Source organism: Helicoverpa zea, chromosome 28, assembly GCF_022581195.2.
Source record: "Helicoverpa zea isolate HzStark_Cry1AcR chromosome 28, ilHelZeax1.1, whole genome shotgun sequence".
NCBI classification, from domain to species: Eukaryota; Metazoa; Arthropoda; class Insecta; order Lepidoptera; family Noctuidae; genus Helicoverpa; species Helicoverpa zea.
In genome coordinates, this window is record NC_061479.1 from 2,549,654 (window position 1) to 2,568,636 (window position 18,983).

The 18,983-nt window shown below is 38.5% G+C and overlaps 1 protein-coding gene across 1 annotated transcript in view; it reads right to left on the reverse strand.

The window, feature by feature from the left end:
- LOC124643694 (neurofibromin) overlaps window positions 1-18,983 on the reverse strand; it is a 79,358-nt gene that overhangs the window by 15,670 nt on the left and 44,705 nt on the right. Inside the window, exons 35-55 of the mRNA XM_047182730.1 lie at window positions 18,649-18,771; window positions 15,333-15,471; window positions 14,652-14,816; window positions 14,110-14,211; window positions 13,335-13,472; window positions 11,753-11,933; window positions 11,190-11,296; window positions 10,827-10,903; window positions 10,425-10,618; window positions 9,595-9,698; window positions 7,574-7,624; window positions 6,261-6,347; window positions 4,964-5,135; window positions 4,383-4,521; window positions 3,040-3,219; window positions 2,490-2,569; window positions 1,874-2,007; window positions 1,357-1,497; window positions 835-914; window positions 428-597; window positions 60-172 (exon numbers count right to left, since the gene is read on the reverse strand). Of these exons, the coding sequence (XP_047038686.1) occupies window positions 60-172; window positions 428-597; window positions 835-914; window positions 1,357-1,497; window positions 1,874-2,007; window positions 2,490-2,569; window positions 3,040-3,219; window positions 4,383-4,521; window positions 4,964-5,135; window positions 6,261-6,347; window positions 7,574-7,624; window positions 9,595-9,698; window positions 10,425-10,618; window positions 10,827-10,903; window positions 11,190-11,296; window positions 11,753-11,933; window positions 13,335-13,472; window positions 14,110-14,211; window positions 14,652-14,816; window positions 15,333-15,471; window positions 18,649-18,771 (2,677 nt within the window). The remainder of the gene's footprint in view (window positions 1-59; window positions 173-427; window positions 598-834; window positions 915-1,356; window positions 1,498-1,873; window positions 2,008-2,489; window positions 2,570-3,039; window positions 3,220-4,382; window positions 4,522-4,963; window positions 5,136-6,260; window positions 6,348-7,573; window positions 7,625-9,594; window positions 9,699-10,424; window positions 10,619-10,826; window positions 10,904-11,189; window positions 11,297-11,752; window positions 11,934-13,334; window positions 13,473-14,109; window positions 14,212-14,651; window positions 14,817-15,332; window positions 15,472-18,648; window positions 18,772-18,983) is intronic.

Sequence of the window (18,983 nt, forward strand, 5' to 3'; positions counted from 1 at the left end):
CTTCTTCACTCACGCACACTAGTGCTGTGAGTGAATGAATGAATGATACTGTCACATACCTGATGATGTTCAGCAGTGGGACAGTAATGATCACAGTTGTCGGGCAACCATTTCGGCAGAGAATGCTTCACGTGACAACGAGAACGAACTTCTTCACTCACGCACACTAGTGCTGTGAACAAATGAAATGGTTATTTCTTTAGTTCATTCATAAATGCAGTTTGTAACTGGATAGATAAATAGAAAGGTACGTTAAGTTGGTGAGTTCCGGCTATTATTTGCACATCTTTCTTTCATATACATTTTGGGTATTAAATATGTTCACAATTTTAATAAAATTAGTACCACCAAAATTTGCCTCAGAAGGCGTATGAATGTAATTTCAGTATGAAGAATAAATACTTATAAATAAAAATTATTAACATACCAGTAAGATAAGCGACAGTATCAGCAGTAACGTGGAACTTGTCACCCAGTGCGGCCAGAGACAGCAGTTTGACGAGCACGCGACAGGTGCGGGAGACAGTGGCGGCCATGGGGTGACGGTAACCCTTCACCAGGTGACCCACCAGCGCGAAGTGGAAGTTCGAACGGAAACTGAGACAAAATGATAAAGTGTAGGTCTAATAATTCTGGAGCATAAACTCAAAAAATTTTCCGCCAGCAGTTTCACCCGATTACCGTGGGAGCTACTTCGCGCTCCAGGATAATAAAAGTTGAACGGATGTAACACTGTTTTTTTTTTCAAGTCAGATCAAGAAATTCCTGCTTTTACCGAGTTCAAACGAACAAATAAATTCTTCCTCTTTATGTACATACTATCAACATACATACCTCAAACCGACAGCATGATCCATCTGCTTGAAATGCCACTCCAACGGCTCCCTGGTCTCCATCATGACTTGCTCCAAGGTCTGTAAGAAAATATCAATATATTATTAGAAAACACCATCTTAATTGCTTTGGCTATAAGGCTTAAACTCCATCGCAGTGGTACGGGTATTTTAAATTGCCCATAGAATTTCGTTATTAAAATACTTCGTCTTCGCTTGAAAAAATGCCTGTCTGCGTAGAAATTCTATTTTTTTATTAAGTTAGAAGATACCTTTAGGTCGCGTTTATTATGTGATTGTCAATGGAAATACACTATGAGAAAATATTACATAATATAGGTAGTATTTTCCTGCCAACATGATAATGAATAAAAATTACACCGCCCCACTCGGATTTGGCGGGGGCCTACTTGTGTATTGTGTGTGTATGTGTAGGTGTCTATTTATACATTTCCTATGTGTTTTTGCTGAGAAGAAGAAATGGTGCAACCAACTATCACTATAATTTTAACATATATCTTACCTTCTGCTGGAAGTGGCCCTGTGACTCCAAAGTATGAAGGTTTTGCTCCATGAAGGCCAAACCAGCGGCGTACAACGTCGGCTCATCTAGTTGTAACACGGATAGTGCTACCCAGAATAGAGCCTTGTGGATTGGTGATGCCTAGAAATAAAAATTATAATAAGTCAGTGTTTTTTTAAGGTAATAGCTACAGGGCTCATGTAAATATTGTCTGATAATAAGTGTGGAAGATAGTTTATTAACAAACTCCTTCTGCTAGTGATGTCACCCTCGTCCTGAGTAATCCACTTCCTGTACCATTTAAACTATATTCTATGTCACTTAGGGTCAGTGTAGTTTCGAGCCAGTAAGTCTGACACCAGTCCAACCAAGGGGTATTGCCCGGTTAACTGGGTTGAGGAGGTCAGATATGCAGTCGCTCCATGTGGCACACTGGTACTCAGCTGCATCCGGTTAGACTGGAAGCCGACCCCAACATAGTTGGGAAAAGCGAAGACGATGATGATGAGAAACGTACCGGATACAATAATGGTTGTAGTCTAGTGAGCGCCATGATGAGAGCTTCGAGCAGTGCGAGATCGTTGAAGGATTCAAGAGCCTTCACCAGGATACGGAGAAGTTGTTTCATGTCATCGTCTGTCACGTTCTTACCTGTAGGGAGTTCAATTATTTCATACACAGTGTAATTTCAGAGTTTAATTACTTAACAATAACACCCCGTCGTTTTTGCGTCGGGGGTTAAAAAAAATATTGGTCAAGTGCAAGTCGGATTGGAGCAATGAATGGTTCTGTGTTGCCAAAATTCAGGTTTGTTAAATGGTCTTAAATAGATATGTTTTCAGTATTTTTTGTTATAGCGGCAAGAGAAATAAATCATCCGAAAATTTCAAATATCTATCACGATTCATCAGATATAAGGCCTTAGTAGTAGGATCCTGTTTTAATCCTAAATATTATATTCTTTGCAAATACTTTATCATTTGCGGACTTGTGTGTAAAGTCTGTACTTGATGTGCGTCAATATATGAAGATATTTCATTTTTAACTAAAATATTTTTTCTATACTTGAATCGTTTCTGAGGTTTTTTATTAGCAACAATTCTTAAAAGACTTTTAGTTAGAATAGAACTTACTGATACATCCAAACACGATGAGTGCTCGCGGCTGCAGCGCCGGATTGAAGCAGAACGCAAAGCTTTTCGCTAGAGATGTCCTGGAGTTATAATAAAACATTAGTATTACTATAAAGTTTTTACACTAAAACTTTAAACAGTTAGTACGATACAATATGAATAAGAATCGCGTAGAAGAACGACAAAAATAGTTTACTTTAACATAAAACAAAAGAAATATTATGCATAGACACTGGCCAATCTTGAAACGATACGATACAATATGAAGACGGTTAGAGAAGTCGGACAAAAATAATTTACTTCACAATTAAATTAAATAAATATTGTAAACAGACTCTAGCTAAAGATAAAAAAATTTGCAACAATTTCTTTACAAAGACCTACATAAATATTAAACACATCAACTTCTGCTGAAAATAGTGAATCCTTTGATGCAATTGTTTTTATTGTATTTACATGTAAAGCGAGTTTGAAAATAAAATTTCCTTTCAAGATAATTTACCATCACTTAAGAGCCTACTAAAATGTATTAAAGTTCCTAATACATTACCAAGTATGCAACCAATCACAGTCCGGTATATCCCGCATGCAAGCTTCCATGATCTCCAGCAGAGCATCCGTGATGATCTCCAAGGATTGCAGAGGTAGACGCTCGCGGTCCGTATGAGTAGTGCCGGTGCACGCGACTGTGCCAGCCTCGGTACATGTTGTGTATGAGTGTTCCGAATACCTGCAGGGGATAACATTACGAGTGTTATGATGTTCTCCTAGCCGATTATCGGCTACGGCGGCTGTTCTTATATAAGGTGATCAGCCAACTGCGCAGGACATATAATGTGCACAAGCATTTGCGCAGACACAGGTGCACTCACTATTCCTTCACTCTCATTGGGACGGCAATCCGACACGACCGGAGAGAGATCAGGCGCAGGACCGACATTTACGTGCTCTCCGATGCACGGGCGTATCTATCAATCATCAACTTCCAGGCTCCGGGCTGCTTAGTTAAAGCCTCAAAGCGATTCCAGCCCGTCCCGGGAATCGAACCCGAGACGACGTGCTCAGCAGCCGTGCTTACGACAGCTAGACCAACGAGGCAGTTACGAGTGTTAACATTGTGTATATTGGGATGGTGTGTAAGATTGCAGAGGTAGACGCTCCCGGTCCGTGTGAGTAGTGCCTGTGCACGCGACTGTGCCTGCTTCGGTACATGTTGTATATGAGTGTTCCGAATACCTGCGGGGGATAACATTACGAGTGTTGTGATGTCCTCGGCGGCTGTTCTCATGTAGAGAGATCAGCCAGCTGCGCAGGACATGTTACAGTGCACAAGCATTTGCTTGGACACAGGTGCACTCACTATTCCTTCACTCTCATAGCCCGATGGGACTGCAATCCGACACCACCGGAGAGAGATCAGGCGGTGGACCGGCATTTACGTGCTCTCTGATGCATGGGTGTATCAATCACCAACTTCCAAGCTCCGGGCTGCTTTGTGAAAGTTTCTAAAACCCACCAAGCGATTCCAGACAGTCCCGGGTATGTAAAGCTGGCATGGCACATTGGCTGCTTAACAATTTTCATGTGTAGGATTAAGCATGGACTTTTTAGAAATGCAACATTATACTATAACATAATATACGAATCAATTGCAGTGTATGTTGACTATTTTGAAACCCTGCTTTCCGAAACACGGAGAATTTTTTGGTCTTTTGGGATTGGTCACACATCCCCAGATCGACTGTGCCAAACTTTGCTTAACCTTATGAACGTAGGATCGTGTGAATGTTACATAGTCACACCCTGCATTTTGACACCCATCTACTCTCTCCAAACAACCTATATCCCTCAAAATAAATTACAATATACAGTTACAAAAATCATCTCTCTTACCAGTCATTAGTATGTCTGTTGTAAGGGCTCCTGAAGGCGGTCACAGCTGCCGACTTGACCTTCGAAATGCCGAACATCTGGTAGAACTTGGGCAACGCGAACTCATCCAGAGATAGACGGAGTACGCGCTGGGTGTCCTCTGAAAATTATATAATTATTAAAAACTATTGTCTCTTCGATTTTCAAGTAAATATTTTTTTAATCATCTGCCTACTTTTTCCGAACTATGTAGGGATCGGTCTCCAATCTTGCCGAACATAGTTGGGTATCAGTGTGCCACACGAAGCGACTGCCTATCTGACCTCAAACCAGTTACTTGGGCAGCCCAATACCTTAATTAAAATTGTTGTCAGCCTTCTCACTACCCGTAATAAATGTCAAAAATGTTCTAATGACAGCCGGGATCCACCAACTTAACGTGCCTTCCGAAACACTGAGGAACTCGTCATGACAAGATGCTCACCCACCAACCATGGCCCGCATGGAGGTTACATAGCCACGAGCTCCTCGAACGATATAGAACATATACAGTAACCACCTAAATAAATAATAATTATATGAAAAAAAATAACAGTACTCACCAGAAAAACTCGGCGTAGTGCAAGTACAAAGGGAATGTATGATGTTAATGACCAGGCCGTGGGTGGCGGCCCGCATGGACACGGTGCCCGAGCACACGAGGAACGTCACGGTATGGAACAGGTACGGCAAGTGCCGCGCCACGTCCAGGCAGTTGTTGAACGATAACATTAGCTGGAAATATAAGGACAGATGTTGCTAAAAGAACAAAAGAAGAAGGTATGATTGATAAAAGACCCCTCAACTTCATTCTAAGATGGCGTCCTATGATACAATTATATTATATGCCTAGCCTTTTCCTATATTGTGGTCTACTTCCAGAAGAATACGCCAAAAGACCCCCAGTAGGACCTAGGACCCTATAATGAAACTCCTAAATAAAGGCTACTCCTAGCGACTGCCAAAGATGACGGGAACAAGACCTTATATACTGTGGTCAATTTTAAGAGTGACCTGATGCAAGCAGTACAAGGGGTCCTATAGAGGTAGAATTCATCAAACACCTCCATGAGGACCTAATAGTCATAGACTTCTCCTAACGACTGCCAAAGATGACAGGACCTATCATATATTTCGGGTTAAGAAGATGTTTGGCTAAGACAGTCATCTTTAAGCAATAAGACATTGCTGTTAGGAATGTATGATGTTAATGACCAGGCCGTGGGTGGCGGCCCGCATGGACACGGTGCCCGAGCACACGAGGAACGTCACGGTATGGAACAGGTACGGCAAGTGCCGCGCCACGTCCAGGCAGTTGTTGAACGATAACATTAGCTGGAAATGTAAGGAAAGACATTGCTTTTCTCATTCTTTTAGGTCTTTTAGCTTCATAAAAGACCCCCCAAACTTAATTCTAAGATGGCATCCACTGATACAATTATATTATTAGCCTAGTCTTTTCCTATGTAGTAGAATGAGTGACCAGATGTAGCTGAGTACGCTCAGCATCTTAACATATAGCAACTGCCAATCTTATCCCCGAAACCCAGTTACTATGAACACGATTCATCATCGTGTACCTAGCCTTGCCTTATTATGTTGGGGTCGGCTTTCAGTGTGACCAGATGCACCGATTAACCGGTAAGACTATAGTGTCATAGTTTGCCCAACTATCATTGGATATCGCTGTAGAATGCCATCGAAGTGTTAGTCTTTTGTCGTTCTTTCGTGCAAAAACCACTGAACCGATTAAAACTTAATTTGATACATAGTACATAGTCTAGAGCCTAAGATAGGACTTGGTAACTTTTTTCCCGCCTACGGGAACTAGTTCTCCCGTGATGTGAGTGGAATACTTACCAAATATCTAGCAAGGATAGCGATGTCATCCCACATCATATGCTGTTCCAACATGGCGGTCGGCGAGTGACAAGTTTTGTCTACCACCTGAAATATAGCACTAGATTAGTGATTATTAACTAACTTATTTTGTGCTTGGTTTTACTGGTGATTTACGATTTTTGACGGGTGATAGTCAGATGTTATTCTGTAGATGTCTGAGAATATTGTAAAATTATATTATTTGAATGGATTTTCTTATGTTCTGTTTATCAAACGCAGTAATTGTCGCGTAATTTTTTTTTACCAAATATATTTTCAGTCTTTCAGATGCATTTTTTTATTAAACTAAGACATTTGTGTCCTAAAGTGTTGTCATAAACTAAAACTATTTTTTTTTATGAAATGCAATTGTAATAATTCTTCAGAAAATACTGACTTACCTATGTCGAAAATATATAAAGAAATATCGAATTTTAATCTTCAAAAAAATTACATGCTCGCTTTTCTATAACAGCGGCAAACAAACAAGAAAGCCTAATATAAAAACTACTAAGTATAAAGCTGAAAAAACATCAAAAAGTTCAGAAAACACACACAGGAATTTGGATAACCGGATCACTCTTGGCCAATTTATTGTGTTTTATGTCAAAATCATAAAAAAAGCAAATAAAAACCTAGCGTGGCTAAGAATGAAAAAATGGAACAAAAGATGATCTAAGAAGCAAAAGACCTATACTGCCTGTGCCTAGACTTTTCCCAACTATGTTGGGGTCGGCTTCCAGTCTATTCGGATGCAGCTGAGTACCAGTGCTTTACAAGGAGCGACTACCTATCTGACCTCCACAACCCAGTTAGTTACCCGGGCAACCCAATATCCCCAGGTAAGACTGGTTGTCAGACTTACTGGCTTCTGATTGCCCGTGTCGAATGCCAAAGATGTTCAAATGACAGCAATAAAATGTTTAAATCAAATCCGTAATAAATTACCATTTATGGAAAAAATACCTTTAACAGTTCAGTTTACTTCCTTAAATTCTTTCAATAAAAATGTATATCTAGGTTTAATAAATATACATATAAGAATTTTATTTTAATTAATATACATAGTAAAAAATAAGAATTTTATTACAAATAATCAGTTTTCTTTTTTGATGAACTCCTACCACGTTCAATAATACAAAACACCCTTTTAAAAAAAGCGTCGTGCGAATGCGAAATACCAAAACAAAACCGCAAAAAATCCCAGCTCATGATGTCACTAAAAACTAAAAAAGTTAAAACTAAAAACTAAAAAATGGTAAAAACTAAAAAACAAATGTATATGAACTCACAGTGGCCGGGGTGACGGGCCCCAGGATATTATTGGGCAGTTTGGATAGGGCCTGTGGGACACAGAAACTGTATGTACACATATTTACATAGACAGACACAGAGCTATACCATTTAACCAAGGTAATTTGGACGTAGTTATGCAGAAACGTTCCAAGACACAAGTCACCCGAAATCGAGTTATTGTGATTGAACAGCCTAAAATTTAGCATATGGTTATCTAAACTCAATATAATTCAACAATAAAACCTCTAGTACCTTTACTAGTTAGAATAAAAAAGAATACAACTGAAACGCGTAAATGCTTATATCTCAAATTCAAGTTTAATTTGAGATATAAGCATTTACGCGTACAGTGGGTTGGAACGTTTCTGCATAACTACGTCCATTTAAACTTTAAACACTCATTGCTCCCGGGAGAAGTAATATGTAGGAGACTACAATAAGAAATAATGAGTTCGTCTTTTAAAATCATCATAAAAGAGGGTCGCCCATCCACGGACCAAGGGTTTAAGGCTTTAACCATATATCGGGTGTGTCGTTCATAATCACATTAAATGAAATGCGTTAATATACTGGTTAATATATATCCATTAAAACAAAGAAAAAAGAAAAATACGTAAAAATAAAAAAATGAATTTTTCAAACAAAGTAAATAGAATAAAAATGTGCGAAAATTAGAACACCATATAAAAGTCAGTCATTACAAAAAACTGTAATTCTCCCTTGAAAACTGACAGCTGTCAACTGATCAAAACATTCGATACCGATTCGATTCGATATTCGGTAACTTTATCTCTGCTTTACACATGATGTTGTAAATTATAAAAACGAAAAATGACTCCTGTGGCTAAACCACTGAATGGATTAGGTTATTTTTTTTACAATTCGCCATAGAATATCATAAAGTATATGCGATAGAATTTAATGTGATTGTGAACGACACACCCGATATATTCATACGGCCACGAGCTCCTCGACTCAAATGGACTATTATGTATTTTAGCAAAAGAACGGATTCGTTTACTCGCGTTTCTCGGTAAATGGTATACGACACAAACACTTATACACGTAAACTAAAAGATAGTAGGTATATTGCTAAAAAGTCTTGTCTACTCGTACTTCAAAGTCTGCTACATCGAATCGTTTTTACGCCAAAAGGGCAAATATATACGAAATATTAACACTTTTATAAACCCGCATTTTGCATTTTTTGTCAGATTGAAAACTTAAGCTATTTAATTTCATTGTAGACAAGACTCTTTATGATGATAAATACACATAAAAATATTGTTTGTAGTCGATACATAGATAGTCCGTACGGCATCCTCAAATCATGTCATGATGCTTTGGATGAAAGTGTCTATTCTAATATTATAAAGCTGATGAGTTTATATACTTTTCACTTTCAGTGTGCCAGTGACAGTAAGATCGATTCAAAAACGAAATACAGTGTTAAATAGCACATGTATCCAAGAAGTCTACAGGGTACTTTTTATCCCGATGCGCAAGGTAGAAGGTGAAACCGCGATAGCCTACCTCGATAAATGGGCTATTAAACGCTGAAATATTTTTTGAAACCAGCCATGTAGTCATAGATATTAGTCCAAGTGAACAAACTCTTCAGCTAAATATTTTAAATATTGTTGTGGCACTAGTGACGATAGCAGTAAGTATTAATTTAAAATATCGATATTGTTTGATAGATTGACGATACCATACGAACTTGTACACCAACATAATGAGACCAGAAAGATGTTTTTATGACCTCCATACTTATTTTAATGATTATTTCCATGCATGAAAACAATCTAAACATAGAATGAAAAGGTTTTCGTAAACATAAAATTACACTTTTTAAACAACAAAAAAAATATCGATAAAAATCTGCCAATAACTTTAAATTCAACAAAAATAAAAATCAACATATCATGCAAATCAAATTGTCTCAAAAATATAAAAAAAATACCCTCGATTTTTTTCTGCCCACCCATCCAATTCCCGACCTTAAAAATTTGCTTACCCTGCACATTCGTCCGATGACCTTCTTGGAAACCAGTTGCACGTTGGCCGAAGCCAAAGCCACTGCGGTGTCAGCCATGATCTCTATCATTGGAGAACCCAGACCTGAAATAGAAAGGAAAAATGTAATTATTATTAAAAAAATATCGGACGGTAGTCAGAAGAAAGAGTATGGAAGGAGAAAACATGCTGCAACGACCCCAATTAAAATTGGGATATGGGCAGGAGGACTTCAGTGGTTACCTATAAAGTGTCAGTTAATTTCTGACAGTAAATTCTAATGCTACCCGAGACTTGTAAAGCCAAAAGCTATATTTTATCTATCAGATAAGTTCTTAATAGGCTAGGCCATCAATAGCCGGTGAAACTGGAACTCAGCCTTCTTTTTTTGCTTGCATTTATGTAAAAACAGCTGAACTGATTGCAATGAATCTTGGTATGGAGACAGGTGGTATCTTGAAGGTGTAAATGTAGGTATAATGGCGTCCACAGCCGGCGAACGGCGTTCCTTCACTCTCATAACCCAATGGGACGGCAATCCGACACGACCGGAAAGACATCAGGCGCAGGACCGACATTTACGTGCTCTCCGATGCACGGGTGAATCAATCACCAACTTCCAGACTACGGGCTGCTTTGTGAAGGTTTAAGAAAACCCACAAAGCGATTTTGGCCCGACCCGGGAATCGAACCCGAGACCTCGAGCACAGCAGCCGCGCTTGCGACCTCTAAACCAACGAGGCAGTCAAGGTCTTGAAGGTTATAGGCTACCTAGATATCTAGACGGACCAAGTAATATCTTATTTTTTATCAAATTCTTCAAAATCTCACCGGAATTAACACTCCTCTGTATAAAGCTGTCGAGCACCATATCAATGAGTTCGGGCACGTGCCCTATGGAGCCCCATATCTTGGCCTGCACTGATGGGTACATCTCCGTCTCCTCAATCGTGAGGGTTATCAGCTTCTCCAAGATTTGGGCTACCTGCTTCTGGCGACGGGATTCTTCGGAGGGCTTGCAGAAGCTGTGAAAGTTTATTTTAAAAGAAACTGTCCATAGTGTTCATGTTAAGGGATTTTGGCTGAAAGTAATAAGATTGTTTACTTATGAAAATAAAATCTTAAAGTAAAAATCGCGAGTTGTCAGATTGGGTTAATTTCAGATAGGTAGTCGGCAAATCAACTTTCAAGGCGTACATTAAAATAAATAATAATTTAAATAGGAAAACTTACCGAACCAAGTTGGCTAGCCACGGTGTCATGTACTCGAGGCACAAATGTTTTAGCTCAATCGTAGAGCCACGGAAACCCTGCATAAATAAATATAAAAAGAAAACTGCAAAAGTACTAATTAAAACTCTGGAACTTCAGGAACTACAAAATACAGGTACCCCGGGACGCGAACGACGCGACGAGAACTTTTAGGTTCAATAGAAATTCAATCTTGTTTCTATGTGCTTAAGATTTATTACAGTAACAATAAAGTATATTACTTTCTACGTTATTAGGGTTTATTTTACTAACAATTTCACATCAACAAAATACTCATACTCAGATTTGATTGCACCTTATTTCCATACACATAAGACATATTACCTGAATACACTCTTCAAGAAACTCCAGAGTCAAATGAGGTTCGTTATGAGCGAGCTTCTCGCTCACGGACTTGATGAAAATCGTGTTGTTTGAGGGTATGCAGAGACCTGTGCAGAAAACATACATGTATGGCATTTGAACAAGAAAAAGTAAATATGTAGAGGCGTTTTTTTATTTTAAATTGAATTATTTTGATAATTATTGGCTTCTGCGTCTCACGGACTATAGGTTATTTTTCTATATCTTTAAATAAAGGCTTAAATGACAGTGCTTTTTATTTTTGTAACTTATTTTAGAAACCTTCTTAATCGAGTTCATTGCATGTAAATGATCTCCTAATAAAGTGTTAGGGAAGTCAGATAGACAGTCGCTCCATCTGGCACATTGGTACTCATCTGCATCAAGTCAGTTTGGAAATTGATGCCATCATAGTTGGGAAAAAGCGAGGCAGATAGATCTTACCTGATGAAAAGCGACAATGTGGTCAAAGAACGAAATTTTCGAAAGAAATCCCCCTCCTGAGCTACTTACCCATCTTCGTACGAAAAGCTGGTCTTTCTTACCTGATGTCTCCAGCAGCTGCCCCTCGATCTTCAGATGGAAGGTGGCGGTGAGGGCGCACAGCTGGTTGTACGCAGCCGTCCTCAGGTTAGGGTCACAGGACCCCAAGTTTAGGAGCGCCATGTTCAGTAGCGTTCCTGGAACGTCTTTCGGACGTATCTTTTGGTGGACTGTTACTGAGTCCTAGAAAGAGGATATTTTTTATAAGTAACTTTAAAACCGGCCGAGGTCGAGTAGGACTCACGGGCATAATGAATCTATACAAGGCGCAAAAATCACGTTTGTTCTGTGGAAGATACACATATATTATACATATACAGTTTACATTCATATTCAGTATTTGTTGTTACAGCGGCAACAGAATTGCATTATCTGTGATAATTTTATCTAACTATCACGGTTCATGATATGCAGCCTGGTGACAGAAGGTTATCGAAGTTTTAGGAATAGGGTCCCGTTAGATTTGACGGTAAACAAGGCTAGGCAGATTATAGATTTTTGATATACTCACAGGTTGTCTATTAAACTAAAATCTAATCCCAGCACACTTGGAAAAGGCTAGGCAGGTGGTATATTTCTGGTATACTCACCGGCTGGCTAAGTTCCCATCTATTGCGGATATGTATGATGGACTGCACAATGTTGTCACAGTCGTTGTGTATAAAGCTCAGTGGCGTAGACTCGTTGATTATAGACAGGGAGAATTGTGCGTACTTTTGTAGCATAACCTTCATGCATGTGTACCTAGATATAACCTAGTATACTGGCCAGGGCTCATGACGTCATGAATAGATGTCATATTGACGATTCGTTCTATTTTATTATTACTGATATCCTTAGATACAGTTTATCAAGGGGTATTAGAAGTGTAATTGGAGTCCTACCATCTGGATTTGGAGTCCTACCAAGTGGTATTGGAGTCCTGCCAAGGGGTATAAGGTAACTGGGTTGAGGGGGCAGTCGCTCCTTGTGGCACACTGGTACTCAGCTGCATCCGGTGAGACTGGAACCCGTCCCAACATAGTTGGGAAAAGCTCGGGAGATGATGAAGGACAGGAAGATGATGATGATGATCAGGTATACTTACCGGCTGGCTAAGCTCCCATCTATTGCGGATATGTATGATGGACTGCACTATGTTGTCACAGTCGTTGTGTATAAAGCTCAGTGGCGTAGACTCGTTGATTATAGACAGGGAGAATTGTGCGTACTTTTGTAGCATAACCTTCATGCATGTGTACCTAGATATAACCTAGTATACTGGCCAGGGCTCATGACGTCATGAATAGATGTCATATTGACGATTCGTTCTATTTTATTATTACTGATATCCTTAGATACAGTTTATCAAGGGGTATTAGAAGTGTAATTGGAGTCCTACCATCTGGATTTGGAGTCCTACCAAGTGGTATTGGAGTCCTGCCAAGGGGTATAAGGTAACTGGGTTGAGGGGGCAGTCGCTCCTTGTGGCACACTGGTACTCAGCTGCATCCGGTGAGACTGGAACCCGTCCCAACATAGTTGGGAAAAGCTCGGGAGATGATGAAGGACAGGAAGATGATGATGATGATCAGGTATACTTACCGGCTGGCTAAGCTCCCATCTATTGCGGATATGTATGATGGACTGCACTATGTTGTCACAGTCGTTGTGTATAAAGCTCAGTGGCGTAGACTCGTTGATTATAGACAGGGAGAATTGGTTGTCGTCTACTAGGCACACCTGGGAAGTGTAACATTTTATATTAAATAAAAAATAATATTGTTACCTACTTCTAATTACTATCATATAATTACTTATACATTTTTTTTGTGATTCAATTTACTTGACATTTTTATAATTACTTTTTTTTCTCTTTTTAAACTAAATATTTCTACACCAGCAATGGTAATGTATGTGAAATTATATTCAATTTAAAACCTCAATGTACCATATACTTAGAAATAAAGGATATTCTATTCTACTCTATTCTATTCTAAAAAAGGGTTAATTAGGAAAGCACTTAAATCAATACTAATATTATAAAGCTGAAGAATTTGATAGTTTACTTAAACGCGTCAATTATACATGATTATTTATTTATATTGTTACTTTCATCAAACAAATATTATAACGTCAAAATGTTGTGAAAGTTTGAGTATCCTTGTTACTCTTCACGTGGATTTTGATTTTGATGTTTAGTAATATAGCTTCAACGTCAAAATAACGTATAGGCTACTTCTTATCCAGGTGCAGTAAGTCGGTGTTACCGACGGCAAAAGCGATCTTTTTATTTAGTCAAGAAATTGTGTAAATTATATTTTTTAACCATTCGGGTACGACCAAGTAATCTTAACATATTGTAAATGTGTACACTTACCTCGTCAATTTCAGAAGCATAATACACATCATTTAGTAGCACGGGTAGACCAAGCACTTTGGTCTTTTCTACTGACGTTATTTGAAGAGCAGTCGGTCCAACCTACAACAAAAAGAGAGGGTTAATTCATATAGTAAGATTAAAGATTTTCAAAGAACCTGTTGTCAATTATCAAGACTCATTATTTTGGAAGAACCCGTCATTAGACGAACTTTGGCAGTAGTTACGGGTAGTCAGAAGCCAGAAAGCCTGACAACCAGTCTCACTTAGGGGTATCATATGGCCTGGGTAACTGGGTTGAAGAGATTAGATACCCAGTTACTACATGTGGCACTCTGGTACTCAGTAGCATTCTATTACACTGGATGTAAACACTTTAAATATCTGTGGTTCTGCTTACTAGCGTTAGAATTTTGTCATTAACTCCACACAAGTAACATCAAATTCCTATCTCCAGTAACCAAATCAAAAGAGAGATAGGTTATTGAAATCCCCTCTAAAATATAGTTTAGAAAAGTCTATAGCTAGAGTGCTAGACTTACCTTAATAGCAACTTTGGTATCCTTATGCGACAACTTAAGCGCGTTATTAAAAACTTTAAGGTCTTCTTCCAACGCTAGAGTAGCACCTGGTAACTTCTGTTGTTCCACCTCTACGTATTCACTGAGACGGCTGTGGTTGTCTATGAATATCAGTTTGCGGTTACCCTGAAAGTTAAGAAATATAATTTGTTTAAATATGAGCATGTATGTAGTATTAACAGATATTGGCAAAAACATAGACTGGACTGTTATGTTTGTCTATTTTGGTATTCTTGAAGAAAGTAATAATTAATTCTTCTTGCTATCTAGCAATTTAAATCACATTTTTCTAACAATATTTATGGTGACTGCAAAATGAGAGTTAAAAATTATAAAAGTATGAGCCCTTTTTTGAATCTTGTATTTTGAAAGGCTAGTTTTGAACATTAGTATTCTTTTAAAGTTTTTAAATTCTAAATAACACGTCAGATCAGACGCCAGAAAATGACATGACACCAATTTAACCAAGGGGTGTCAAGTTGTCTGGGTAATCTTTTGGGGTCAGATAGGCAGTCGCTTCATGGTATATTGCTGTAACCTATTAGTCTGAACTCGACTCTCATATGATTGGGAAAAGGCTAGATGCTATTTAAACCTTACATTATTGGAAAACATTTAAAGTATTTCAGTATTTTTACTTACTCTCAACGGAGCCAATATAGCTTCATGGAACTTAGTATACTCGCGCACCCAACTATTACAGTTATATATATAGCAAGCGTGAATGTTTATGTAGGCCACTTCGGGTAACACTGTGAACCATTTCTGCAGGAAATCCGTTCTGAAATCGGTGTTTAGTTGGAAAAATTGGTTTTGTTATTTGTGGTGTTTAAAGTGGTATAAATGGTACTTGTTGTGAAACCGCACTGATAGAAACTGTCAACTGCGTCAAAAACTGTCAGGTATTCCTGCGTTTTATAAATACAAGTCGATTTAAGGAGCAGATTCTGCTAAAAGGGAGTTGAGAAGTTTATAAATCACTGGGCTTTAAATCATGAAATATGAATTAAAATAAATGATTATTATTTATACCACTTTAATTTCCACCACAAATAACTTATTAAATTTTAATATTACGGTTTATAAGTCTTAGTATGCAAGCATTATTTGTGTTTTTGGCAGTAATATTATACACAGAAAACATGGTGACCTTATTGCACCTTATCTTTAAGAAAAAATAAAATAAAACGTTACTTCTAAATTCGCAGTAAGAGATTTACATAATGCGACTCTGTTTTTGCCAACAGGTGTACTAACGAGCTGCAATTCAATGAAAAAAGACTCGTATCCAAGTAATAGTTATTTTCTCAGTATTTTATATGTATTGAAGGTAGTTTTGTAAAAAGTCTAATGAATATTATCACATGTGTAATAATTTTCGTTCCAGTTATTCTGTGCATAACATTACTGCCTTTGCTTTAATTGAATATTTAATACCGTGAATCAAATTAAAAACTTTTTATAAGATTATTTTTGTTATAAATGTAGTATCAAATATGCAATATTTTCTGTGTGTATAGTTTCCAAAGCAACTTATCTAAGTGCTCATTTACATTAGTCGATCTACAAAACGACTCTGTAATACCATGCAAACAAGTACTGGTTAACCGACTTCAAAAAAGGAGGAGGTTCTCATTTCATCGGAGTCTTATGTTTTTGACTTACAGTTTTTCAAAATAACTTATTAAAGGTAAATTTTGAAATATATAATGGTGAAAAGGATTTTTTGTATCCTTAGGGCTCCGGAACTATTGAACCGATTTGTTAAATTCTTTCACTGTTGGGGCGCTACGCTCTTCCCGAGTAACATAGGCTATATTTTATCCCGATACGGGCAGTAGTTAACACAGTGTGAAATATTCTCATACTTGAACACACTATACTCCAGTTGAGTAGGCGTTTAACTAAAGATAAAACAATTTTTATAATTGGAAGCAAAAATGGGTATTCCATAATGTAACTAGAGATAGTATTCTACTTAATGTTTGTGTGATGTCGTCAAACTAAGGGGTTTTTACACTACAAGTATAGAAAAGAACAGGGTATATTGTGATTTGTTTGAAGAAGGGAGAAAATATTAATTCTAAAACAGGATTCTTTGCAATACCTTTTTTTTCAAAAAAAGGTATTGCAAAGGTGCAAAGGTATTGCAAAGCAAAAAAAAAAATGACCCCTCCCGCTGTGGGTTAGCAGCGGAGAGGGAGTGTCAGACTCTTACTGACTAAAAACCGTCGTGTTCCGTCATAGGCCTTTTGTGTACCAGGGCCGCGGTAACTCTTTCGAACAATCCCGCAGCCCCGGCAGGCCTTGGCCCTGCTGGGCCCCGCTGGGGTTGCTGACATCTCTTTGACTCACGCGTGGAACAACGCGCGCCGTCGACACGGGTCTGTCGTCTAAGTAGACAGAGGGACGATGAGCCACCCGAACTCACCGCCCACAGACCCACGCCTACGGTGGCCGGGAGTCATCTCGCGACACCCGGCGCCCATGGTGTCTACCTGGTCCAGCGCGGCGGCCGGGATGAGAGGTGCGAACTCTCTGGCGTTCCGCCTCCTCCTTCTCGAGCATGACCGCTTCGCAGAAGGAGGCGACGGCATCCCATTCCCTCTCGCCCCGGACCATGGCCTGAAACAGGCCCGGACGCGAGAGGTCGCCGCCGCCCAAAGCCTCGACGAGGACCCGGCGGTGCCCCTCCCATGCGAGGCACACCTGGACTGTGTGGTCCACCGTGTCCTCGGGGCTGTCCGCACAATGGTGACACCCGGGCGCCTTCTCACGATTCTTTGCAATACCTAAAGACTGACTATAATAAGTTTTGTATAGTTAAAATCTATAGGAGTACAAGAAAATAGTAAAGGCAAGGCACTACAGAGATCGTTTTTGGAGGAAAAACAAACTAAGTTCATACTAAAAGGACTTCTGAATATATTAGCTAACTTTTCTGATGTAATCCATATAATGAGTAGTCTAAGGTGCGTTTCAATCGCAAAACTGTGGATATTTGAGTAAATGTATGTTTATTCCAAGTATTTTTTTTTATTTGCTTTGAATCGCTTAGCATTGCGTTCGCGTTGATTCGCCCACGCAGAACACACCTTACTTTGCTCGTGGTCAAATAGCAAGATGACTGTAGGAAATTGTTTTGATGATTGATCTGCGTGTCAAAATTAACATTCTGACCACCGTTTTACGTAAGGCTTGATGAAACACTTTCATGTTACTAATGGAAAATAATAATTTTGTTAAATTATTTGTAAAGATTTCAAACACCAAAACCATCAGAAAACCCAGAAAATATAAGAATATCTATATAAAAATAGAAATACCGACTAATGCAAACGAGCGTATGGGCCTGCGCAAATATGGTGGAGCGGAGCGCAAAACGTTTGGAAATTGTTATCGAAATTACTTGTCTGTGTTAGAGTCTAAAATCAAATAAACCAGCTATGACGTAAAGTGCACGTAGTCCATTAACCAATTCGTTTGTTCGTCTTCAATATAAGCAAAACCTTATATTGAAGACGAACAAAACATGTATTTTTTTCTCCTTACATCTTTGTAACACCTCGATCAAGCTTTATAATGTGACGCTTCTTTTGCGCACAAATCCAGGTTGGTGACGAAACAAATTTAATTTCGATTTTCAATACGTTACATCTATTTGGTTAATATTTTATTTTTTATTAAACAATAGGTGTAAAATTGAGTTTCACGTGTGTAAATGAAGATAATTTTGTTCTTAATCTAATGGCAGTAAAAACTAACTTTATGCCAATAAATTACAATTCAATCCTTATCGAATTGAAAACTGTCTAAAAGACAGACGAATAAGAGCAATTTATATATATTTTTTAATCCAATTGATTTTAAGCCCCCAACAAAAAAACAATATCAACAACAATACCCCCTACCCCCCACCATATAAGCGCCAGCCATAAACCTATATAGTGATCATCACCTGAACCTGTTGTCAGAGTTGGTGTGCGTGAAGTCCACGATCAGCTCGAAGGGTTGCTGGCAGAACGGCTTCAGGGTTAGGATCACGTGGTATATTAGCAGGTCTGCGTTCACTTCGCCTATCCTGTGGGTGATGAACGTTGTTGGGGTTATATATTTTTACTTATAGACTTATACAATATCCAACCACAACACATTTTATTTTTGTAAATGTTTTAATTCGTTTGCCTCTCTAACGCATTGGGTTATAAGTTGGTAATGTTAGTGATAAGCATGGTAAGTAAATAGCTAATAATACTCGCGCAAAATATTATGATATTTGTGCATAAGATGATG